The sequence below is a fragment of the Lepidochelys olivacea genome (assembly GCF_965140295.1).
Source record: "Lepidochelys olivacea isolate rLepOli2 genome assembly, chromosome: 17".
Lineage (NCBI taxonomy): Eukaryota > Metazoa > Chordata > Testudines > Cheloniidae > Lepidochelys > Lepidochelys olivacea.
The window spans coordinates 11,736,636-11,762,046 of NC_140427.1; the positions used below are offsets into that span (position 1 = coordinate 11,736,636).

The 25,411-nt window shown below is 42.7% G+C and overlaps 2 protein-coding genes across 9 annotated transcripts in view; one reads left to right on the plus strand and one right to left on the minus strand.

Annotated features, from left to right (window-relative positions):
* PIMREG (PICALM interacting mitotic regulator) overlaps window positions 1–18,430 on the plus strand; it is a 54,068-nt gene extending 35,638 nt beyond the window's left edge. Inside the window, exons 1-6 of one of the 7 annotated variants that reach the window (XM_084651345.1) lie at window positions 4,499–4,788; window positions 9,826–10,162; window positions 12,181–12,536; window positions 13,405–13,500; window positions 15,072–15,118; window positions 16,661–16,801. In XM_084651345.1, coding sequence (XP_084507471.1) covers window positions 9,875–10,162; window positions 12,181–12,536; window positions 13,405–13,500; window positions 15,072–15,102 — 771 coding nt within the window. In that variant the 5' untranslated portion in view covers window positions 4,499–4,788; window positions 9,826–9,874 and the 3' untranslated portion in view covers window positions 15,103–15,118; window positions 16,661–16,801. Of the gene's footprint in view, window positions 1–4,497; window positions 4,789–9,825; window positions 10,163–12,180; window positions 12,537–13,404; window positions 13,501–15,071; window positions 15,119–16,660 lie in introns of those variants that run through there. The other 6 variants (XM_084651343.1, XM_084651344.1, XM_084651339.1 and 3 more) reach the window with 6 other exon arrangements.
* Window positions 18,431–18,971: 541 nt separating this feature from the next.
* The window catches only part of PITPNM3 (PITPNM family member 3), a 351,463-nt gene continuing 345,023 nt past the window's right edge, over window positions 18,972–25,411 (minus strand). For both annotated transcript variants that reach the window (XM_084651346.1, XM_084651347.1), the window contains one exon: window positions 18,972–25,267. In XM_084651346.1, coding sequence (XP_084507472.1) covers window positions 24,959–25,267 — 309 coding nt within the window. In that variant the 3' untranslated portion in view covers window positions 18,972–24,958. The remainder of the gene's footprint in view (window positions 25,268–25,411) is intronic.

The following is a 25,411-nucleotide window of genomic DNA, read 5'->3' on the forward strand; positions in this document are numbered from 1 at the left end:
TCTGTGTTCTGCCGCATGCTCCTTGTGCTAAGGAGACCGAAGAGTGGTATCTGCTTGTCTGTCTATGAATAGGTTGGTCAAGACTATCAGCCCCTGAATAGCTCTTGCCTGGGAAGAATAAAGTAACTATATTCTAGATAAAATTTCCTCTAACTTCTCTGTAGGGGGTGCTGGAGTTTGAAGGAATGGAATTTCCTGAGAAGCAGGGCAATTAAAAACTGAGAGGGACTCAAGGAGGCTTGGGGAAAGAGTTGGGCATGTTTCTGTGGCAGAAGGATCCTTTTTTACCGAGGGGCCATCTAAATAAGAAGGAAGCTGGCTGCAGGGAAAAATATCCTGTGAATCAGGGGGAAAGCCTTCTGAAGGATGGGGGGTACTTGGATGTCCCAGAGGACTCTGGCCAAATCAAGACTGGTGAGGAAACTGAGGCAGGAAGGGAGCGGGGCATAGGTCTTTATTATTTTGTTTAAATCTGTACATTTCTTGTGCTAGCTTAAGTCAGGAATAACTGTGTTACAAACTTTGAAAAAGCCTGTTCGTTATCCCTGAAGAGGTAAACTCTAACCCAGACTGCCCACAAGGCTGGAGCTCTGGGAAAGGATGTACTTACGCAACAGACCTGTCTTTGCGGGGAAGGGATCAGCTTTGATCCTGGGGGCCTGTGGCAGCTGCGCTGTGACTTCCCTTCTGTGGTCGAATGTGAGCCAGAGAAGCCAAAGTAAAAGATGGTGCTTGAACCCACCCAGAGCAAGGGAAGCTGATGAGCACATAGGTCTAGTGTGGTGTAGGGTTGCCAGTTTTTTTTTTTTGGGGCGGGGGGGGGGATGAATTCCTGGAGATTTCATCACAGGACATTATCTTTAATTCCTGGAGACTCCAGGGCAATCCTAGTGTGGTGGGACCCAAAACCAGCAGCTGGGTGATTGTGCAGTAGGGGGTCATGACATCGTGCATGCAATACAGACTGGTTCCCACTGGTGATGAGATAAGGCCTTGCTTTCATCAGAACTTTAATAGACCAGGATCTAACTTCTCTCCACTCAAGACAAAGGTGTATGGAGAATCCCGTGCTCTGTTAGTAAGTTTGCAGAGAAGCAGATCTGGAGAATAAATGTGCTTCTACCCAAAGCAGCCTCACAACCTACAAGTCTTAGAAAGTGATTAGCTAAGATGATTAACATGCTTCCAGGAGAGCAACAGATGGGGGGGGGGGAAGTGATTATTTCTCCAAACTCCACCTACAACCCAAGCCCCACACACTTGTGACACCAAAATAAGATGCTACTCTCAAGCAGGTTGTGCAGATCTTCCTACTATGACCATCTCTCTTCTTTCCTGCTTTTTATTGTCACAGTTAACAAAACTACATGAATGGGAGCCATTTTCAGGTCTCCAAGCTACATTTTAAAGACTTTTATCTGCAGCCATAAAGGCTAGACACTTGAGACTTTCATTTCACAAACAGGCTTTGAAATGCAGGTTGGCATTTTGTTTTTAATATCAATAGAACTGAGCCAAAACCCCAGAGCAGATGAGAGGAGAACACCCATTATTGTTGGGGAATTCCAAATACAGATCTGATTGTAGCCTGAACCCATCATTTGTTGTTTGTTTTTGTTTTTTAACAGCTGTCCTTATTACACTCAGAACGATCACTTGCGTAGAGGGCAGTCAGATAAAGGACCAAATTCTGCCTTCAGATAGGGAGACTTGAATGCACATCTGTATCTCGAGGATTCTGTAGATAGAGAGATGTAGCTCTCAAAAGCTGATTGAAGCAAGGCAGATCCAGGTCCCCTTTCTCTTTCCTGTAGAGAAAAGGGTGGAAATCAGTCTGTAGAAATCTGAAGCTAAGGCGCACAAAAGGACAGAGAGGAGTTTGAAATAATGCATGTGCGGGTTTTGCTGGGAGTGATGGGAATCGGGATGATATTAAAGGAAATATTTATGCACCTTTATGAACAGAGATGTATTGGACTATCAGATCAGTCTTCTGATTGGAAGTGGCTGAAGCGCCATCACTTCAGACTTTTAAAATCAGAGCACACAAAACACTAGAAAATTTCTGTGCAGCCCAATCCTTGCATGGGCAAGGAGACAGGGCTTTTCCATTTCTGACTTCTGTGGTTCAGAACTCATCGCACTCACTTCTTAAGCTATAGATTCTTCTGTGGTGGTGGTGCGGTGTTGTATAGCATCACTAGATGTCAGCATTGAGTTTGGTGAAGAGAGAAGCAATGCAAAATGGAGTTCACAGCGTGTGTGTGGTGTGCGGGGGGGGGGGGATTAATAGACAGCTTCGCACCACAACCCACCTTCATTTTTCAAAAGGAGGATAAAGTTCAAAAAAATACCTTGTGGGGAAATGGCTTAGCAGTGAGTACTTGAATTATTTTCCTCTGCAGCAGCATAAACAGCCTGATTCTCTGCACCTGTGTTTTCTGTGCATTAAGCCCTGATATACAGCACGTACTGTACTGTATCTGATTTTGATTCAAAGCCTTGCCAGTTGTGGAATATGATGTTAAAATGGGATGTTTTTCCCCTTCTGTTCATTATAATGTTCAATAGCCACATGGATTAAAACTAATTTTGAACACCAAATCCAGCTGTTCTTACTCTACAATGCTGTTATGAAGCCAAGGGGAATGCTCTCTGAGGAAGAGATACAGGATTTGGCCCTGAGTGTTAGCAATAACAACTGTGGCTGGGGTTTTCAAATGGCAACCTAAGGTGGTTAGGCACCCAACCCCCACTGAATTGCAGTGGCATCTATATGCCTAACTCCCTCGGGGTCCCAGCTTGTGTGTCAGTCTTGGAGCCAAATACTTGAGTTGGGCCAGAGGTGCTGCTTGTGGTTAAATTGTGGACACTTTATTATTCAAAGTGTGCACAAACCTACCACTGGGTTAGGTCACTGTCAACCACCAAACCACATCTGTGGGTTTAAATTGCTAAAAAGTTATAGCATCCTCACAGCAACTGAGTTGCAGATGTGTAAATTTGGTTTGTGTCTCACTGCTCCCACTGCATCATTTCTGTAACTGTTGCTCCTGTCCCCCTGCCTTGTGCCCAAACTGCCCAGAATGCAGGTAAATGACACCAAATGCCACCCCACCTCCCTCGTATCTCAAGCACAGGTCAGATGCAACTCTTGTCTGAAACAGAACAAATCTCTGCATAGAGGAGGTTTGGGGAAGGGGCAGATGAAGATGGCTGTGGTTTTACACGTTATACAAACAGCTTTCAGCCTGATGGATACCAGTGTGCTTTGCAAGCTGCATACGGGGATCACATCTCTAAAACATAGCTTCCTCAGGGGTGAAACAGAGCAAGTATTTAACGGTGCACAGCAATGCTGCACAAAAGGTATGAGAGGGTGCAGAGGGGCCAGCAGGCAAAGAGTTAATTCACTGTTCAAGTCTTCTGCAGGTGTAGAAGGGTGGCTAATGAGTGGGGAGCTGGTGGCCTAATTAGGAGGTCTGGTGCAAGCTGGTAGTAGTCTGGTCATATGAGTGTTGCAGTGTTTGTAGCTTGAGTAAGGATGTAGCCTTTCTGTGAAAGCTGGTTAATGCCTGGTCTTCTCTCGGTAAGAGACAGCTTTTTGTTTTACATCGATTCTGTGGGTTGGCTCTGTTTCATGGGTAAGAAAAGAACATCTTCCCTAATTGAAAGAGCAGTGGGAGTTTAGGTATGAAGTAGAACAAGCTAAACTGGAGTTTGGCTAGGACACTGGTGTTAATAATCCTGCCCTTGTAAAGGGGGGCGGGGGGAGAATTTCATGATCCCTGCATTTAGGAACTGAGTATTTATGCCAGCTTTTGTTCAAAATATGTCCTCCACCCCACCCCCCCACCAGTTCTGATCTAAATAGGTGAGGCGCAGAAAGCAGACTGTAACCGTTCATGGTTGTCTTTAATTATTCATAACTGGACCCTGCAGATAATGGGAACTTGTGTCTGTACAGTGGGGGAATCCATCCGTTAACCAGTGTTTTGAGCTACAGAGCGGGTGCACAAGGGATCAGTAGTGGCTAGTGCCATTTGAAAAAGACAGATGCCATTCCCCACTCAGTGAATGCAGGCAATAGGCCACCCTGCTATAGAATCATAGAATATCAGGGTTGGAAGGGACCTCAGGAGGTCATCTAGTCCAACCCCCTGCTCAAAGCAGGACCGAATACAATCTGCCAAATAAATTGGTTAGTCTCTAAGGTGCCACAAGTCCTCCTTTTCTTCAAGGAACCAATGTTCCTCTTGTCTCCTACTAAGGTCCAGCACGAGGGGGCCACACCAACAGCCTGGAGGGGAAACCTGGGCACAGGGGTGGGATTTCTTACACTCACTCACACACACGTTTTCCTGTGTCTTTTTACTTGCAAGGCTTGCCCCTTGTATTAAGCAGTGAGTGGGGAGGAGGCTTACAAGGCGTGGCATGATCATTGCACAAAACAGTCCCCTCTTGGGCTCTTCTAATCGCAGTGCTTGCAAACCCAAACCCACCCGGACGGGCTCCAGGCCGGGTAGCGCTTGCAGACAGGGCTGCAGGGCCGCATCCCAGCCGCCCGCCCCCGCGGCGCGCCGCCCCCGCCGCAGCCGATCGCATGGGGCGTACGGGCTCCCTCCTCTTCGGGGGGCAGGCCAGCGGTGGGGGTGGCTTTTTCCCCCATTGCACGGGAGCGAGCCAATCCTGGAGGAGGAAGGAGACCGCGCGCAATTTAAACCCAAAGGCGACTGAAGAGGCGCTGGGCAGCTGCTGGTGCGAGCGGGGCCGGGCTGGGAGCGGTGGGTGAGTCTGCTGCAGCGGGGGGCAGCCTTGGGTGGGCAGCGGCTCGCGGGGGGGGGGGCTGCTTGGGGGGCTCGGGGGAGGAAGCTGAAGCGGCTACAGTGTTGCAAGCCCGGGGCCTTCCAGGAACAAAGGCAGGGCCGGGCTGGGCACGAGCAGGCGCCTCACCCGTGGTCTTCCGCGGCAACGCTTCAGGCCCAGGGAGAGGTGGGGGGCATGGGCCCCACACATGCCCCCTGGGCCCCAGCCATGTCATCAGCCTCTGCAGCGTGCCCTGCCTGCCGCAGATTTGCTGGTGGGCTGTTTGCTCCCTCTCTGCCCCTTCCTCCTGCCCTTAGAATCATAGGATCTCAGGGGTTGGGAAGGGACCACAGGAGGTCATCTAGTCCAACCCCCTGCTCAAAAGCAGGGCCAATTTTTGGCCCTGATCCCTAAATGGCCCCCTGGAGGATTGAACTCACAACCCTGGGTTTAGCAGGCCAATGCTCAAACCACTGAGCTATCCCTCCCTTGTCAGCATCCCCATCCCTTGCTTTCCCCCGGCCCGCCCCACTGCCACCGTCCCTGCTAATAGGTAGAACAATGCATTTGCTGACCACTGCTCATGTGGAGTGGGTAGAGACCTGGCCTGGGGCTCAGGAGAGCTGGGTTCCAGAACAATGTGGGGGGGGGGGTGCTGAGAGCCATTGACCCAAACTGTAAACTCTGTGTATGATAGAAACCACTTCAAGCCAGGGGGTGTGGGAGCACCCCTAGTTCTAGCACCTATGCTGGGTTCTGTTCCTGCATCTGGATGACTGTGGGTGATGTCCCACTCTGTGCCTCAGTTTCCCTATCTATAAAATGTGGAATAATGATACAGACCTACCTTTTATCTGTAGATATCAAAGTACTCTATAAAAGCGAGGAAGCTGTGGTGTAATCTGTGAGTTGATTACAGATTACTTGCCCTGTCTGCTTTTGATCCTCTATTGCGAGCTCTTCCAGATTTTGTGTGTCTGTTCAGGGTCTAGAACAAATTGAGAGAGAGTTTATGAAGGTCCTGTAGAACCTCAGAATTTAAAAATGCCTCAGGCATGGAGGTTGTTCTTAACTCCGAAATGTTTGTAACTCTGAACAAAACGTTATTGTTGTTCTTTCAAAGGTTTACAACTGAACATTGACTTAATGCAGCTTTGAAACTTTACTGTGCGGAAGAAAAATGCTGCTTTTAACCATCTTAATTTAAAAGAAACAAGCACAGAAACAGTTTCCTTACCTTGTCAAATCTTTTTTTTAAACTTTCCGTTAATTTTTTAGTAGTTTGTCTAACGCAGTACTGTACTACATTTCCTGCTTTTTGTTTTTGTTTGGTCTCTGCTGCTGCCTGATTGCATACTTCCAGTTTCAAGTGAGGTGTATGGTTGACCTGTCAGTTTGTAACTCTGGTGTTTGTAAGTCTGAGGCTCTGCTGTAAATGGTGTAATGTAACATGGGTTAACCAGAGGCAGAGCATGCCAGACTAACCTGATTTCCTTCTTTGAGAAAATAGCTGACTTTTTTGTAAGGAAAGTGCAATAGATATAATACACTTGGACTTCAGTAAAGCATTTGACACAGTACCACATGAGAACTAATTAGTTAAATTAGGTACTATTGGGGATTAGTACAAAAATTGTGAGGTGGATAAGGAACTGGGTAAAAGGGAGAAAGCTATAGGTTTTGGAGAAAGGTGAATTGGATTGGAGAGAGGTTAGTCATGGAGTTCCTCAAGGATGGGTTTTTGGGACCAGGGATTCAGCCAGCCATTTGCAGGAGTCAGGAACGGATTCTCTCCATCCCCCGCCTCATTGCCCCACATAATGCATTATGGAGGAGTGGGTTTTGATCTCCTTCCTCTGAAGCCTCAGAGATGGCCACAGCTGGAGATAGGACATTGGACAAGGCTCTGAGGTGACACTGAGCATTCTCTCTCTCAGGCGCTTGGCTGCCTGGTTCTTGCTTGCATGCTCAGGGTCTAACTGATCACAGATGTGGGGCCAGCAAGGAATTCTCCCCAGGTCAGAGTGGCAGTGACATCAGGATGTTTTATTTTTTTTTGCCTTCCTCTGCATCATGTGGGTGCGGGTCAGTTGCCAAGATTATCTGGGAATATCTCATTTAATCATTTCCCTAGGTCCCTGTGGCATAAATCTAGTCTCCTGTAGGTTGTCATATTTTGGTCTAATTTCAGTTGTTGGGTTTAATGGGCGGGTGCTGGTGGCCTGTGATACATGGGAGATCAGAGTAGATAATCTGCGGGTCCCTTTTGGCCTAAAACTGTGACAGTGGGCCTCTAAGATTTTTTTTTTTCTTTTTACTATTGTAACATAAACAGTAAATAACTGAAATTATGGAGAGACTGAACTTGTGTGAGTGCAGAGGAAGAAGCTGTGGGGTTATTTGTTGCCTACATCCAGTGGTGATCATATAGGGTAAGAGAACCCCAGTCAGAGATGTGCATTTGCACCACTTATATTCACTACTCTTCTGGTGTTTGTTGCAAGACACTCAGTGAACAATAACAGAAGGATTGATACACAGGGCCACAGCTGTATTAGACAGCTGTCATAAATATAAAGGGAAGGGTAAACCCCTTTAAAATCCCTCCTGGCCAGAGGAAAAATCCTCTCACCTGTAAAGGGTTAAGAAGCTAAAGGTAACCTCGCTGGCACCTGACCAAAATGACCAATGAGGAGACAAGATACTTTCAAAAGCTGGGAGGAGGGAGAAAAACAAAGGGTCTGTGTCTGTCTGTATGCTGCTTTTGCCGGGGACAGAACAGGAATGGAGTCTTAGAACTTTTAGTAAGTAATCTAGCTAGGTATATGTTAGATTATGATTTCTTTAAATGGTTGAGAAAAGAGCTGTGCTGAATAGAATGACTATTCCTGTCTGTGTGTCTTTTTTGTAACTTAAGATTTTGCCTAGAGGGATTCTCTATGTTTTGAATCTAATTACCCTGTAAGGTATCTACCATCCTGATTTTACAGAGGTGATTCCTTTACTTCTATTAAAAGTCTTCTTGTAAGAAAACTGAATGTTTTTTCATTGCCCTAAGATCCAAGGGTTTGGGTCTGTGGTTACCTATGCAAATCGGTGAGGATTTTTACCAAACCTTCCCCAGGAAGTGGGGTGCAAGGGTTGGGAGAATTTTGGGGGGAAAGACGTGTCCAAACTACGTTTCCCGGTAAACCCAGATAAAGTTTGGTGGTGGCAGTGGAAATCCAAGGGTAAAATAATTTTGTACCTTGGGGAAGTTTTAACCTTAGCTGGTAAAAGTAAGCTTAGGAGGTTTTCATGCAGGTCCTCACATCTGTACCCTAGAGTTCAGAGTGGGGAAGGATCCTTGACAACAGCACTGGGTACAGAAGTGTGTATCCTGGAAGAGAGTAGGTCATGAACTTAACAGAGGTGTATATAAAGCTACTGTCGGAAAATCGAAGTTAAATTTTATCAAGTGATTTGAAACTGTCTGTTGTTTTTTTTTAACACCCAGACACTGCACCTTTTAGAAGCTGATTACACTTTATTAGTAGCAGGTTATAACTGAACTTGCTACACTCTCCAGCTACTGTGCAAAGACAATAACATGCAATACCCATTGGGACAATGACTCTTCTATCCTTCTTGAGAATCAGAATATAACAGGAGAGGCCCTTTGATTTGCACTTCATTCATCTTCGCACTCCACTGTGTGAGTGCACACAATAAATTGGTCTATCACCGCTTCTCAGCAAAGATTTAATGGCTTGCTGAAGTGAGGTCTCTAAGTAAGGCACGGGTTATCAAACAGCTTTCTGGAGAGCTGATTGATCACATGGTGCTGGTAAGTCCTCATTCCAATGTGCAAAACTGCATTGAAAGAAGCTAAAAATATTAAATGCTTTTCTGCTATTCCTGTTTCACGTAACCAAGTGCTGCAGTTGATGAGGGCATGTTAGCTGGAGGGGATGGGGTCCAGAAGACACTGTATGGGTGGGAAAGTATCTGCAAGAAACTCTAAGATGTGCAGCATGTTTTTAAAAAATGGAGAACTCCTACATTAAGACATCATGCTTACGCACTACAGTGCATTTATTAATACGCAGTGAGGTGTTGAGAAAGCTAGTTCAGTTTTATCTCCGATCACATATGGATGCAATCGCCTGGCTTTTCTAAACTGTGTTTATGAATTGACACAGTTCATTAAGTCACCATGGGTGGCTTGCTTATTAGCAAGCGTAAAAGTAATTTTAAAGATTATTTCCCAAATAATTTTGAGCAAGCTACTGTACAGAAATCAGGAATGCATGGTTAACTATAACCTGTAGCAGATCTCTTTTGCTGGTAACACCATTCCCGCTCCATTGTGTGTGCACGCTACTGCAGTTGTGACTTAAGCATGAGCTGGTACCTCAAAAGGGAGTGATCTAATCAGCCCAAATTCCACATGTAGGACGTAATCTCAATATGACGGACATAACAAACTCTTGCCATTATAGGGTATTCATATCTTTAGTCTTTTATAGTAAGCTTCGGTCTTATGATTCACTGGGGCTGATGTCAGTAGCTGGCAATGCAAAGTAGAGGGATAATGGGCCTGTGGGGGACAATGTAAAATCAGAGTGGTGTGAAAGACTGGAAACTTCACCGAATAGAAATAGAAGCCCAAAATACTGTTTGACTAGTAATGAATCACTTCTATTCAAGCTGTCAGAGCTTTAACCAGTTTCCTCCTCCAATTTCAGTCTTGTACAGAACACCTGGGGAAAAGTTCCTGTTTACATCTTTCTCCCCCCCCCCCAACACACACACAAAACCATGGGGAGTTACAGAAATGGACACAGTTTCCTGTTAAACCAATCAAGGATGCTCAGCCTGGTACTTTTTGCTGGTCTCATGTTTTGGAGGGGATTTGGGAAATGAGGGTGGGTCCTTTTCAACAACCTGTTGACTGTGCTGTGCAATATGTTTATCCTTTATCATCTGGATTGACTTGTGTTGGGGCTGTGTTCTCATTTGGTGCATTATTTTTCACAGCTTTGTCTGATCCCCTTAGAAGCAAGACTACTCCAAGAAGTGAAGAGTGATGGCATCCGTGTTCCAAAGTGTCGGGGCTACAGTTGGCTGGAGGAGCCACCAGCTACTGGCTGACTTTGAGAATGAGAGCCCAGTGCCTGACAAATTTAGAAAGAAGCCTTCTTCAAGCTCTCTCAATACCCTCCGCATGTCTCTGAGAAAGCGAATGCCCTTAAAGCAAGTAGAGGTAAACCTCAGTGAGAATCCAACTTGGGAAAGTCTGGAAGCGAAAGAGAAGCGACAAACCCTCCGGGCTATCACAAGAACAGCAAAAAATGCCTTTGGAACAGTGTCCCAGGTAATTACCCTTGTAATGTACTATGGATGGCAATTCAGTTCATAGCCTGGTGTCCTGTTTCAGGACTAATAATACCTAGCTCTTTTTATACAGCACTCTTCAGCCATAGTGCTTTATTGCCGGACATAGTAGCTGTATTTTATAACTAGTAAATGCTTTATAATATCGAGCTTGCTGGTTGCCATAGCAAAAAGGGAAAGTGTCATAAAAAAAAAAGTCTTGGTCATGTTGTTTTGAGCAAAATCTCCAGCAACTGTAAAACCGCTTTCCCTCTCCCAGACTCTGCATGACATGGGACATCCATAGAGAAACACTTTACCAGGACTCCTCCATTTACTATTTTTAAACTAATGGATTTGCTGGGCTCTCAAAAGAACATGCTTTATGGAAACCTTGGAGCTCAGGGGTGAGGGAAATGTGGGACTTTAGTTATACTGTATTTGGAGGCAGAGGGAGGAGATGCCGTAGAATATCACCCACTTATATATAGTCTGAATTTGGACTGACTGGTTTCACAAAGACCTACCTTATGGAAACTCCTAAAGCTCAGGGCTGTTAAAAATGTACAGCCTTATTTAGACTGCACATGGAGAAGAGGTCTAATTTTTAAAGCCTGATCTAAAACCGATTAGCCAATTGCTGACCCAAGTCCAAGTGTCTTGTCGTTTTCTGACCCAACCATGAACGTGCACCAGCGTTTTGTCCTTGGAGCTCAGCCTGGCGGGGGGCTTCACGCTCCGTCCGCCTCCTGCCTGTTGGGTCAGCATGGCAGTGGCTGCATGCCCCTCTCCTGCCGGCTGCCACAGCCTCATTACACTCTGTGCTCAGAGTGAAGGACCCTGCAACTCGTCAGCACCTGGGTCCGCATTACATGGTGCTGAGAGACAGCGGTGGTCAGTGGGAACAGGGCACACAACTACCTATGGGCAGACTTGACCCGGAGAGAGCTAGGTTGTTTTCTGACCTGACTCAGACACATGTCCCTTTGGGTTCAGGTCAGGTTTCAGGGCTCTAGTTTGGAGTGGGAAGGGGAAAATATCAAATAGCATCCCTGAAGATCCTGCTGGAATTTAATCCTTTGATCTGTAAAGTCTCAGTTCTTCACCTCCATTTGACCTAGATCAAGAAGACTTCTCCAGCAGCTCTCTTGCAACATACAGTCTTTGTACCCTTTTAAATTCACTGAGGCAAAGAGAAGCCGTGGAAATCCTGGGAATAGCTTTAGAAATAGCAAAACACTAGCCCCCATATGTTAAGCAGATGGCAAGACCTTGGTATTCTTGCTAACTATGAATTGTTTCTATAGTGGCATGCACATAGGGGGAAGAACCTGGAATAAGTGTTTCCTGCTAACTCTAAGCTTATTTTGCAGATGAAATGCCAAGCACTGGCAGCAAGGAGTTTTTGCTTGTGTAAAGGCTGCCAATCAGGCCTGGGCACTTGTCTCATGGGACCAGCAATATTGGAGTTGTAGCAGTGGGGAGTTTTGCTGAATTTTTCATGCAGCCTATGCTAGGTTGCACAAGCTATTTTAGGAAATGCTGCTAGCCAGGAGCACAACCGGCTTGCTGCTATGACTCATAGTTTGCAAGTAGACTTGAAGGCCAGGGGACAGTCCTGCAGGTTGAGGTATGTTAGCAGGGCAGCAAAGGGAAGCTTGTTTGTGCTGCTTTTCTCTCTCTAAATGAAGGCCTTCAGTTTTAAAGGAATCTTTAACTGGTTCTAAAGGCAGGGGCCTGATCCTGCTCCACATGAAATCAATGAGAACTTTGTCCAGGGCTCCTGTGGGAGCAGGATCAATCCCAAAGACTAATGGGTCAAATGAAGCACGCTGCTCTATTTCAGTGCTATCCGAGGGAAGAGGCTTTAGCAGCAATGAGAGACGTGCATCCACCCTAGCCTAAGCCTGGCTCTAAGAACTGTAGCTGGGGTTGAGAGCGATCGTTCACGTGCTGGATTTTGTTGGGCTGGCATATTGTAGACAGCAATTCATAATCCCAAATATGTCTGCCTTGCAGAAAATACAGAGGTCCTGCCAAAATCGCACGCAGTCTCTAGTCATCTCTCCAGCTAAAGCCCCTGCAAGGAGAAGTGGCAACATTAGCTCTGCCAAGAAGAGAAGCACTTCACCTCGAACTCCTAGTCGGAAGAATAGGCTGGCCACCATGACCACCCCATTGTCTGGTCCCAGTTGCAGCCCCAGGTCCAGCAAGAGAGCCTCTCTTTCATCCAGATCTGCAAAGAGCTTGGTGGGGAAAGAATGGAGGAGTTTCTCTTACTGGCTTGGAAAAGAAGCTGTCCCTCTCCGGAGATCAAGGAGAGCAGCTGCTCTAAAGAGCCCGTACTCATCACCTATGCTTGCCAGCAGAAAGAGGCAAGCTGCCATCATTTGTAAATTCCTATTGCTGTTTTATTATTGTGACTAGAGTGTCTGGCTACCTGAGAGACAGCAGCTGAGCACTACTAATCTTTCCCACTGAAACAATGTGCTGTTATTATGGTTAGGAAGGTAATAAAGTTATGTGCCCCTATTTACACAGAGAGAGAGCGCGGCATAAAATTAGGCCATGGAAACTTAATTTTGCATGATGACGGGTCAATGAGCGCTCCTGCACCATCCCCATCCAGTGGGAGGGTGAGGTTAAGTTTATATCCTGTAATTATGCCAGCTCAAGTCTGGCTTGAGTTAAAGAAATGTTAACCTTCTAAACTCTGCATTGATGCTATTTGTCTGATAAATCACTTAGCTATCGATTCATTCTGCTCTGCTTTTCCCCAAGATTATTTATTTTGTATTGTGGTGGTATCTAGAGTCTTGGCCCAGAACTGGGGCTCCTGTGGCGCTAGGTGCTGTACAAACAGAAATATGGCCCCCTGCCGTGGAGAGTGGACAAAGGGTTGTGGGGAGAAAAAGTATTATTTCATGAAGCCTGGAGATCGTGCCTTGCCCAAGGTATCAGGTGAAGACAGAGTTGGAAGTTCCACTTATGCCTCCTGGATCCCCGTCCAGTGCCTTAGCTATGAGACCATCTTTTCTAGATGCGATGTGAATGGAGTTAAGGCATGATTAAGGCTGAACGTTGGGATGGGGAGATAGAACCCTGTGGCTAGAGGCTTAAAAATTAACCGAACCAAGCACTAGGGTATATACTGTAAAGATGCTTCTGAAGTGGTAGGGAGCTGGGCTAGATCACCTATGTAACATTTGAATCCTCTAATTGCATGCTGCTTTCTCCCTTCAGAGAGTTTGACTGCGAGTTAGAATCAGTCTCTATGGGAATTCGCCGCCTGAAACGTCTTTCTCAGGTGTTTGATGATGTCATTGTGAGAGAGGAGAGGTAAGCAATATTGAGATTGGGGGAGATGTTTGTTTCCCCTCTCTAATGCTACCTGTATCACCAAAGATTCACCTCTCCAATCCTGAGTCAATGATCACTGCAGCTCATAATCAAGATGAGTGAGAGCAATAGAAACGCCTTAACTGTAATGCAGCCTCTCTGCTTTAAGACTCTGTACAGACATCTGCAGACCAGCTCGCAGCTCCACCGAAGCCTGTAACAAACATTCTCCTTGATTACATGCTGCTTGCTGTAAAAATCAGAATCCTCCTCACCACACGCGGTTCTCTGATACTGTATCTTGCATGGTAACTCCTTGCAGCAGTTCTAGGTGGGTTAATAGCCGAGAATGGGGCCAATAGAGGCTTTTTAGAATCTTATTGTATAGGCACTTGACTTTCATGTCAATAAAGTTCTTTGAATGTTGCCTGAAAACTTGATTCAGATCCAAGTAACACCTAGGATTAGTTTGGCTTGTGCGTTTGACAAGTGTGTATAGTTATTATCACAATCTTCTCTTCTAGTTGAGGGTCTTCCACACACAATTGTGGGAAAGAAAAACCCTATCAAAAAAGGAAAATAACTTAAAGTGGCAGGATGACCTGGGAGCAGGTGTATTCACTGAAGCTGTTCCTAACTCACTTTGAAATTAACTAGATTTCAGGTTGAAAGGCTTGAAGTGTTGAGGGTCAAATTCGTTTCACAGAGATCATCAAAATGGTAACAAGATAAAGTTATTCTGTAATTATTATTGTCCATCCCCCACATCAAGATTTTTTACTGGGAACCTTTCTTTTGTAAGAGAATTACTGTGCAAGAATTTTAGTTCCTAATGTGAGAAGCTTTTGAAATGTGAGAGATTGCTGTGTTTTTGTAATAATTACCTCCTTTAGAATCAGCATCTTCAAAGTGCAGTGTGGTAAGAGTTTTCAAATTAAAAAGTTTGATGCCACAGTAATCTCCTAAACCTTCACAAGTTCTGCTTAAAGAACTCTTAGAATTAAGCCTAAATCTTGCAGCTTAATTCTACTTGGATCTGGTTACAAATTCTGCATAATCAGGGGACTATATCTAGACTACAGGGCCCTGTCTTGCAGATAACAAAAGCATCTGCATGTAGCTTAGCACTACAGATCTTCTAGATCAGGGGTTCTCAACCTTTTTCTGTATCCCCCTCCCCCCCCCCCAAAAAACAACTTCCATGGCCCACCTCTGGTTTTCTTCATATAAAAGCCAGGCCCAGTGTTAGGGGGGTAGCAAGCAGGGCGGGGGGCCCTGGCTTTCTGCCCTGGGCCCCAGCAAGTCTAATGCCAGCCATGCTTGGTTGGCCCCCGAAAGCTGCTTGCAGCCTCCTGGTTGAGAACAACTGTCCCAGATAACTTGCCCCAGAAAAAGGCTTGTGGAATCCCTGCAGAATTCCAACTATTTCTCTCTACCCCAATCGTATTTTTTCATATCGGTCACATTTTTAGCTGATCAGGTGTGGACGTAAGTTGCCAAAATCCTAAAAGAGCCATGTGTCAATTAAATGATCGTAACTCACTCCTAATATTCATTCTTCCATCTGTTAGCGATATGACAGTTTCTCTCATTCGTAACTGAAGATAGTACCAACGAGGTAAAGTTGTTGTTCTTAAGCTTGCTTTGAATGTACTTACTTCACTTGCATGTGGCTGAATGGAGAAAAACTGCTGTTTTCAAGGGAACGAATACATACAAAACTTTGAGCACCTTTTTAAAAAAAAAAAAAAAAACAACTTACTAATTAATGTACAGAACCACAGGCTGCTTTCTCAAAGTCACCAGTGTTGTGTATGCCTCTCTTAACTGCAGTTGTAATGCAGTGCAGCCATGAAACCCAGCTTCAGTTGGTGGATTATAGGTCACAGAGCCCCATGTGGGTTTGCACTGAAAAAATAGTTTGACTTCTGTGCAAATAGCTGTTTTTCTCACCCCGGACCAGAAAACATCTAATGTTTTGTCACTTCAGTTCTCACTAGTTACTCACTAACAACGTAAAGCATGTCAGAAAAGTGTTCCTATGACTTGCCTAATTATGTGTATGTTTTACCATTCTTAATGTCTAACTGTTAAGACAATGCTGCTTTAGTAGCAGCAGTTGACATCTTGTTTAAATACCGCAATTGCATATAAGTGGCTCTGGAACAAGCAAGGTTCTCCACTGTAAATTTCTGAACATTCTGTCTTCAGCATCACTTCTCCGAACCTCCCCATTAACAGATTGGCTATGGGAATTCCTTAAATGCTTAAATTATCTTCACTTCAAGCTGCACTATGACATCTTTAAATATTTACACCGTTGTGTTGAAGGCTTTGTATGTGGGATTTTTTTTATTTAATGAGAAAGGGGCAATGAGTTGCTGTAGGTGTTTTAATTAGGAACAAATACGCAAACAAGAACACTCTGGGGAGTGAATGCCCGTAGCATGGCATGGTAGAAAGTGTGGGGACTGTGACTGCTAAATGACAAGTTGATTCAGCATGTTACTTCCCATGGTAATGCATGCTACTTTCACACTAGCAATTCAATTCACTTTACTGCATACTTACACACCTTCACTTGCTGGCTTGAAAATCTTCTCTTTCTGTTGGGAAAAGCCCATTACTTTTATAATTTAATATGTTGGTAAGAGGGTACCATACTTAGCAACTCTAAGATAGAGACTAATTCTACCTTCTGATCTCCAATAGCCATGAGTAGGAGTCTGGAGTTTTTCCTCCAAATAGGCCCTGTTCAGATAAATTTACTTAGACAAAGTCTGTTTTGTTTGTTTAAACTTTCCCTCACCCTTCACAAAACAACCACTGATGTAAAAGCTACGTTAGACACTCCCTTGTTTATATAACATTTGTTAAACATTTAAGCAAAATTAGACCATCCCCATTAATGTTCTTTTTTCCTAATCTATAATGCTGCTTAATCTGTCTGCTGCTATTGCTGACCACACATCATAGCGGATAAAATATGACTGAAGTGAGAATTTTTTTTTAATGGCCTTCATAAAATCTGCTCAATATACCAGGCACAGTTTTCTGACTTCTGCCCACTTTCCAGCAGCTTATATATATACTGAATTACCAATTACTTAACCTTGCCATTTACTCTGTTGTATTAATTGCACTCCTTTATTCTCCACAGAGAACAAATGATATCAAATTATCAGCATCTAATGGCACAAAACTTGCGATCTGTGCATCGGTCTCGGAAACTCTCCCAATCTGCTTTCAGACGGCGTGCAAGGAGGCTCCAGCATGCAGTCAGCACTTGGACGGAGATGGCCTTAAACAGTATTAACAATGTGTGAGCAAATGAAGGATTAACTATCTATGGGAGTTGGAGGGGTGTATTTTCTTTTTGGATTTAAGTCTTTTTGACTGTGCTTTGAATAAGCCATTAACTTTTTAAAATACTACCTTTAAATTCAGCTCAGGTCTTTCCTTCTATGGACTTCTGCCAATGGTGCAGGGATGATATTAAAAAGTATATCACATGAAAACCCCTATGGTATTGCCCAACAATGGAACAGTAAACTGAACTCAGTTAACCAGTACTTACACTAGACGATGCCTGTCTAATTTGAATTGAACTTTAGGGCTAGATTAAATACTACTGAATGATTTTAAGGAAAGACAATAGCATCTGTGTCTGACACCTGATCTGTGAAATTGGAATAATTGCTTCCTATACCTCCCCCAGGAGATGTTGAGGACTTAAATTTCTACAGAGTTTTGAAAACTGAAAAAACACCAAAGCTTATGCTTTTCCAAAGTGCATGAATTTCAGTGGGATTTAATGGCCTTTGAAGACTTTATGCTGTGCGCCAAAACCATAGTATACAAAGTGGTGTCAGGCTCTGACTTCAGTTACTGTGGGTTGACATCGGAATTCTGTAGTTACTCCAGAGTGACACTGGAATTAAAGAAATTACTGCCAAAGTGAATTAAGATAAATAGAATCAAGGCAACTTTAATTCTGAATGAGCGTGACCACACAGGAATCTAACTAGTCCATGCCTTTGTTTATTCAGATTAGCTTTCCTGAATGTGCCTGTGTAGATAAATCCTAGGTGATTGAAGTCAGAATGTGTGACCCCATACAGTTCACAGGGTTTGATTGACTAATGTAACTATTCCATTTTAACTGTTAGCAGTTAGGGCTTCATTTGTCTTTCATGCTACTGCTATAAGACATCAACAGCTGAGGTAAATATTGCCCTTGGAACATGTACACACAACTGAAGACACTAACAATTAATATACTAAAGTTGGAAGTAACACTTGTTGCTTAACATTATAATTTTGTGCAGTGGCACTAGTTAAGTGTTTCTAATAGCTTTAACATTTTTATAGCAAAAGAAGGTCAGGCTCTATAAGAGGTAATCTTAGTTTAGCAAAAATATTAATTCTCTAACATTTCAACAAAGCAAAGGAGGTGTGTTTTCCATAAACCTCTAGAACTCAGCACCAATGCTGTTCCTTGACCGATAGCTTTTTTCTAAAGAGAATGCTTTAAAGACACCCCCCTTGTTTACTTAATCTGTCAGTGTGCCACTACAAAATATTGACATTTAGAATTTTTAAACTTTGACTGTGTGAATTCTGTTGCCACTTAATATTGTAGCCATCTGAAATCTATCACTGTCCTGCTTCATTCTCCCTAAAATATTCTATTGGTATCGAAGTCCAACTTTTGTAAGCAATCCTGCACGAATGCTGCCCCATCTATATTTAAATTGAGATTAACTCTTTTTTTGCCTGTTGACAAACCAGACTGTTGAAAAGGTAAAACTTTAACAATGGGGTGGAACCCCTTCCTATTTGCATTTAAAAAGTAGATAAGGTTTATTGTTTTAAACCAGGGGAGGGTTTTTATTTGAAGTTTTACTTGTATGTACTGATCCTTGACAAAATAGACTTTTCATTCTAGTGATGTCTTGCTGAATTCTATTTTGAGACTCCCTTCCCCTTTAAGAAAAACCTCAACCACCATTCACCTCGTAAGTGGGAGAAATGTTTGTTCTTGCTATTCCTTACAAATGCTTTATGTGCATTGAGTATCGATTATAGGTTTTGACTAATTAATTAAAATCAAGGGGACTGCCCAGGGTGTGTAACTAAGGGACAAAGATCCCACATTTTGGAATATAGGGTCAAATCCTGCCCCTCTCCTTGTTCTTCTTGAAGCTCAGCTGGCAATGCTGCCTTACAGCAGGTGAGGAGCTAGAGTTCTCTATTTTGATTAAGTGCAGGGTAGTTTTGAGCAGCTGTATCTAACTACCTTTCGGTATGTCTTGGAAGTGTACCCATTCTGCACAGGTTGATCAGGTGCATAATGCCTGAGGAACTTTCCCACACCAATGTAAAGAAAAACCCACAATGCTGTCCACTTAAAGGCAAAGAAGGTTTTTATTTAAGTGACTAGCTTTTTATAAGATTTTTAAAAACCAGCTCACATCAAAATCTAGACCAATTGTAAAAATCTTACTCCTTAGTTCATAATATATTAAGAAATTCATTATTGTACATTTTTTTAAATTTTTACAAGGCAGCCATAAGAAATATAAACATTTGTCACCATAGATAGAACCTTCCCACTGACACACTATTTAAAAGTATACACTTAGTAAAACTGTAGACTCAAAGACCATGTACAATTTCAAGTCTCCTTACAAGGATTCAGTTATAAGTAGACATTTTGTTTTCCCACATAAATAGAAAAATAAGTGTGCATTGGGGTTGGGGTTCTGCTATGAGACTGCCATTCCTGACCCTTCTAGACCCAGAAGTATCTTTCGATATTTAAACCTGCCCTGTTCCATTCTGCATGTAAACCTGCCTGTACTTAGCAGTCAATACGCTCCAAGAGCTTGACTACTGGTCCAGTGCTTTTCTGGGTAAGGAGAGGCTAACTCAAATTTTTCCACCTGTCCCAAAAGCAGGCCTAGTTTTAAAGGAATACTGTCAAATTTTAAAATAATTACAGGCCAGATCATCATCCCCTTCCCATGGATCTGAGCCAAAAGGGGAGTGTTAGCTGTGTTGTCATTTTAACCCTAACCACCACCCCCCCACCTTGGGAGCTCCCTTCCACTGTGTTCCAAGCAGGATCTCTGGCTGCTGTGTAGCCTGGGAAATGAGTAAGTTATCATACTCACCCTAGTCTGTATTTAGAACTCACTCCCACCCTCCAATCTCCTGTGGAACAGCTATGGTGGCAGGGTGAAAAGAGGCCACATGCCTAATTTCTCCACTACCTAAATGGAAATTCTGTGACTCCATATTCAGAGTTTTCAGTCCCTTAAATAGGAAAAAGCCAGTGGAGGAGATGATCCTACATAATGTAAACACTTTTCTTTACCTCTATTACTAAACATAATAGCGAGTTGATTTTATAGGTATCAGTCACTTTACTTTCTCATTTTTGCTTTTAGTGCTGTACTACAGGGAAATCTTGTTCTTTACCAGTTGTTTTATATTTAGTCTTGTGCTCAAACTTTTTTTCTACTTGGGAATTTATTTATAAGGAAAAGTGCTCTTGCTATTTCATATAATCTGGCTTTAAAAGCACACAACTGGATTTGTTTAAAGAGATGCATAGGCACAAAACTTTTGCAAAGTGGAAGCAGGGCATCCTGTGCCCCCAAGAGTGTGAGAGTTTAACAGCAGTGTCACCATCGTGGCTAATACTGCTTAATGAAACAAATTAAGCTTTCTTAGCATATGGCTTGTTCTGTCTCCCCACAGCTCCTGAAATATGTCCTAGCTACTTTGAAAGCAGTAGCAAATAAGACGAGGGGGGCCCTGTATCTTCACTAATACCATCTTCTAAAGTCTGAACTCTCTAGTGTAAAAAAGGCTGCTTTGTGCACTAAATAGTGGAGAATGGAACATAATTTAATGCTTTTCTTCCCATCTAACCATATCAAAATGGCAGCTAACTCTTGAACCCCAGTGAGAGAGAGAGGGACAGTGGATGCTGTGTAGTTCCCACACCTAACAAAATAGTATGCTGGATAGATATAAAACATGCCACAGAATAAACAAGAATACTTTGGTCAAGCAAGAAGATTTTTGTTCCAACAGCACTAGTGTAGGCAAACATGTACTTGAACATTTCTTACTGACATACTCATCAAATTTGGATTACCATTACTATGCATGTCTGTGGAATATTCTGCACTCTTTACAATGCTACTTTTTCCCCAAAACTTACCTAACAGGACAACAAAATAGACCAAACAGCCATTGTAAAAAATGCATATTAGTTACAAATTTGCTGTGAAAGCTTTACCAAAACTTCACATAAGGTTGTTATTAAGTCAGTAAATATACATACACGCACAACAAACACCACAGCTATGACGGTGTCTTTTCACAATAGCTCAGATAAGTCCACCACTGCTAGTTAATCAGATTTTTTTTTACAGTAATAAACTGGGTCCATAAACTTGGCAGAGAAATAAGTGTTCCTAGTCACAGCCTACCTTACTTGTGCATTTAACTTTGACTGCTATGACTCCTCACTAAAATATTTTACATTTCCAATTACTCTCTCAGTTTACCTGGGCAGAAGACTGTGCTTTTCCATATTAAGCAGTCAGGAGGCACTAAGGTGCAGAAATTATTTATGTGCTCAAGCTGTGTTCTGTGAGCATCCAAAACTTCCACTGATGTCTTAATTCACAACCAAGATAGTTTTGTGTGTGCAAGGACATCTGGTAGTAACTTGATACATACTCACACCCAATCTGCTAATGAATGAGATTTTAAAAAGCACTGCTAATCCCCTGGGTGAAAGTTTAAGCAAAACTGAACAAAGACTTAAATTGATTTTGAAATTCCACTTTACTCAATAGGCTCTGAATTAGGAAAGTCTGCACCTATGAATCATAGCATGTAAACAATTTGGCAAGAAGCAAATGCTTTAGGAGATAACAGGGATTGACAATTTAACATAATTGGGCCTAGGTCAGCCTCCACAAAAGAGCTACCTGGACACAGCATAAGTTAGGTATGAGTTTTAATATACAGCTGGGTTCCCAAATTTCCAATTACATAATAATTTGTTTGTAGGCCTAGGTAGTTCATTCTTCTTACCATACTGATACTCTCAGCCCCACTGAAATGATGACACCATTTTAGTGACTAATAATCTAGAGCAGAAAAAAACCCAATTGCTTTAAATCTGAAATTTTGGAACCCCAGTTTCCAGCTGGTATGAAATATTAACCTCTAACCTGAATATGTTGTGGGATTGTTTGCAAAGGTGCTTAGTTGGAGGACCAGTGAGCAGAGGGTAAAACATTCAATCCCTGAGCAATAAGCAATATTGGAATTATTCTAAGGCCACATGAGTTCCAGTATCTCATGAAACCAAGTAGGGGAGTTAAATTATTCTCAGCTGAATTCTAACACTATGTAGTAACATTTAAAATGCTGACATTGTAATCATGTACACAGACTAGCACTTATTTCACTGCTTAAATTATTATACTGTTAGGAGAAGCCAGCATAATGGCTTCTAGTCAAGAGACCCAGGTATTAATGGAAAAATTCAAGTTAAAAAAACACATGGTTAGAACTTTCAGGCTCATTTCCCTTAATGATGGACCCACAATTCCAACTAGATCTCATTCTGGAAAGAAATATATATAATAGGAGAATTAGATAAATGTATAGGATAATTGGTTTTGGAGCCTCGTGGCTGATAGAGGTAGACGTTAGCTAAAGCAACAATAGCTTTGAATTGCAAAGCAGGCACAATAATTACCAGCAGTGTACATGCCGTAACACACAGCTGCTTTAAAAAATGGAATTTTGAGCTAAACAATCAATGTCCTCTTTAGCTCTGCCCATCGGATGGATGACTGTTAGGAATTCAATAGACAAATCTGAAAAGTCTTATGCTCTCTTACCCGATTAAACTTGGAGTAAGCTGAAAAATACTGTATCACTGAGGTTTTGCAGTGAAGAGAGCCTAAAACAATTAGGCCAATCACCACAGCCTCAAGCAAATAAAACTGCTCCAAGGACAATAAAGCAGTGAATCTATAAACCATTAGTGGTCAGATGTAGATCACTGGAGCAAGCTTTTTACTGTATGTTCTGAGGGCATTATTTTGTTAGTACCTGTTAGAAGAGATGCATCAGATAGGGATTGAGCACCAACCACCCATCTTCATTACTTACTTTTGCTTTCCCCTAGAGCAGCAACAGGGAGCCAAATTCATCACTGAGAATAAGCAGCCATGACTCCACTAAAGTCTGTGGAGCCATGCATGCCGATACTAGTAGTCAGTTTAGGGCAGGGAGCTAGTTTCTGCCCTGCCCTGCAGCCGGTGTGATTTCAGTCTGGTTGCAGAGGGTGGAAGAGAGGAACACAGAGGCTAAAGACAGAACACTTAATAACCGTTTAAAGTGCTGTGTGTTAGAGGACTTGTGACATTACTCATAAAAAGACATTTGTAAACCTAAAAACTATTTTAAGTGTTGCTCTTGGAGATCTTACATTTAGCTTTTATATCCAAATGACCTTGCACCAAGGAAACACTGAGCAAAGGACATAAATAAAACAGTTACCTTTAAGTACCCGATCCTAAGTAGTGTGAGCTTGCAAAACATTTAGTGTCTTAACTTTAACTTCAAAACTCCAGTTTAATTTAACAGGGATAAGAGAAAAATTCATTTTATTGTGAAATGCTATGAGATCTTTCAGGAAATATGAAGCTAAATTTTTGCATGTGGACTGATTATAAGTGTAATACAAAAGAGCAGGTAACTTTGGCATTCCTCCCACAGAATAAAATACAGAAATGTACCTAAGGTGCTTCATTAGTAGAGCTGATTTGCTGCTTTCTTGGGTAGGAATCAGCCATCAGAACCTCTCTGGCAGTTTGGGGTCTTCAAATAATGCACGTTTAGATTTTCCCTCTACTGCCTCATTGTCATTTCCCCAGAGCATTCCTTCTACATACTATATCTCAATAACTAATAGGCTCATTTGAGCCTGCATCTGGCCTGCATTCAAGATGGAGATGACTTGAAAAATGGGAAACTTTATCTAAACTCTCCCAGGCTCATAAACCAGTTTTTAATGCTTAAAGAGGTGGTTTTCCTGAGCACTTACAACACTGATGCAGATTGGAAAACATGCTTATGTTAGGGCCTAATCCTGAAAAGTTTTAGTAGTTCTACTGAATTCAGCTCAGTAGGAGTTATCACTGAGTAAGAATTTGCAGGATCTGGCTCTTTGCTTCTATCCTAAAATGACTACAATATTTACCTCTGAAATGTGAACATTTAGGGCGATTCCCACACAGTTGCCTCCAGTAGATCCTTCTAACTAAGCTGAGAACATCTAAACGGAATTTTTCGATAATTAGAAAATGAGTACTTCAACTGGCACCTGCAATTTCATAGCATCTAGTTCCTATGAAGCTTAAATGTGGGTATTTTAAATGCAGTAAGATTTTGTTACCAGAAACTGCATCTACAATTTCATAGCATATAGTTTCTTTAAACAGCAGTGGCAAGGGAAAAATTACCAATATAAAATTGGTGATGATTTTATCACTCATTTTCATCCATTGTAAAATTCTGGAGACACTACAGAAGAGGCGTTTTTTAGCTTACCTAAGAAGGATCCATGTCTTATATCGAAAGCATCAAACCCATCTTGGTGCTTGGAGCAATTCAAACATTCGTACAGTCACCAATCTCCACGAAAAATGTGTGATCTTTGTATACAGCAACACCATCAGTGCTTCAGACTGCAGAAAAGAGACTTTTTTTTTTTTTTAAAACATCAAGTGTTTATGATTTGGTTCTTAAGTAGATTTCTCCAGTAGGTATTTTAAGTCTAGCTACCTCACTTATAAGATGTATAGATCAGAACTTGAGCTGATGCACATGCATCAACACCATAAGCCAAAGGAAATTTTCTTGGGTTTAAGGCACCCAAAGAGTTTGCCTTCCACATTCCACTCCACCTGCACTTCCCTTCTGTGTATAACACTTTCTCAGGAGTATAGCAGGAATTGATACTGCCATTAGGGTTTTAAAACGTAAGCCTTCTCTTTCACTCATTTTACCTGCTTATGCTTTTTTTAAAGGTACTACTAGTTAACTGATGTCACTCCTTTAAGCATCTTCCATTGAGTAAAATCAACCTGTTACCGCTTTTCTCTTATTGCACATTTTATAATGTGTATTGTAAAAAAAAATTCTAAGATATATTTTTGCAGTTTTGATGTTAAGCACTTGCGATAGTTTTAGATCTGGGATTTTAAGTTTTATAACAGGTATGTTAAGAGGAACAAACAAAGTTCCCTACTTGGTTTAAGAAGGCAGATTCCAGAGCAAGGAAGCCTCTGGTTGTGTCCCACCCCATGCCTACAGGTTGATTGGCCGGCACCCAAGACTTATATCTCAATGCTTCCTAAGGTGCAGACTCAAATTTATGGACCCCACCTCGAACCCAGGCTATGGGGGGCAGGTGCCTGTCGTGATCTTTATCGGATTCAGGCTGGCTCTGGGCACGCTCTGGTTTGGGGTTCGACGAAGGTGGGTCAGGCTGCTGCACAGACATAGTCCTGCGAAGGTGAGTCCTTTTCCGTAGAAACTCGGGCTGGGAGTGCAGGCCAAAGCTTCCTTTCCTCAAGATCATCCGGGAGTTGTTCTTCTTGGGCCGTGAATGGAGACTGAACTCCAGCAAGGCTAAGTGCGCCGCATAACCTTCACTGAGGAACTGGAATCGGGGAGGGAAAGAGAAAAACACTATACATTAATGATTCATGTAAGCAGGCTTCCCATCAATGAGCAATCTGCCTGGTTGGAATGGTGGCCAGACAGACTCCCAGCAAACATGATCTTGGGGGTGGGGGTGAAGCAT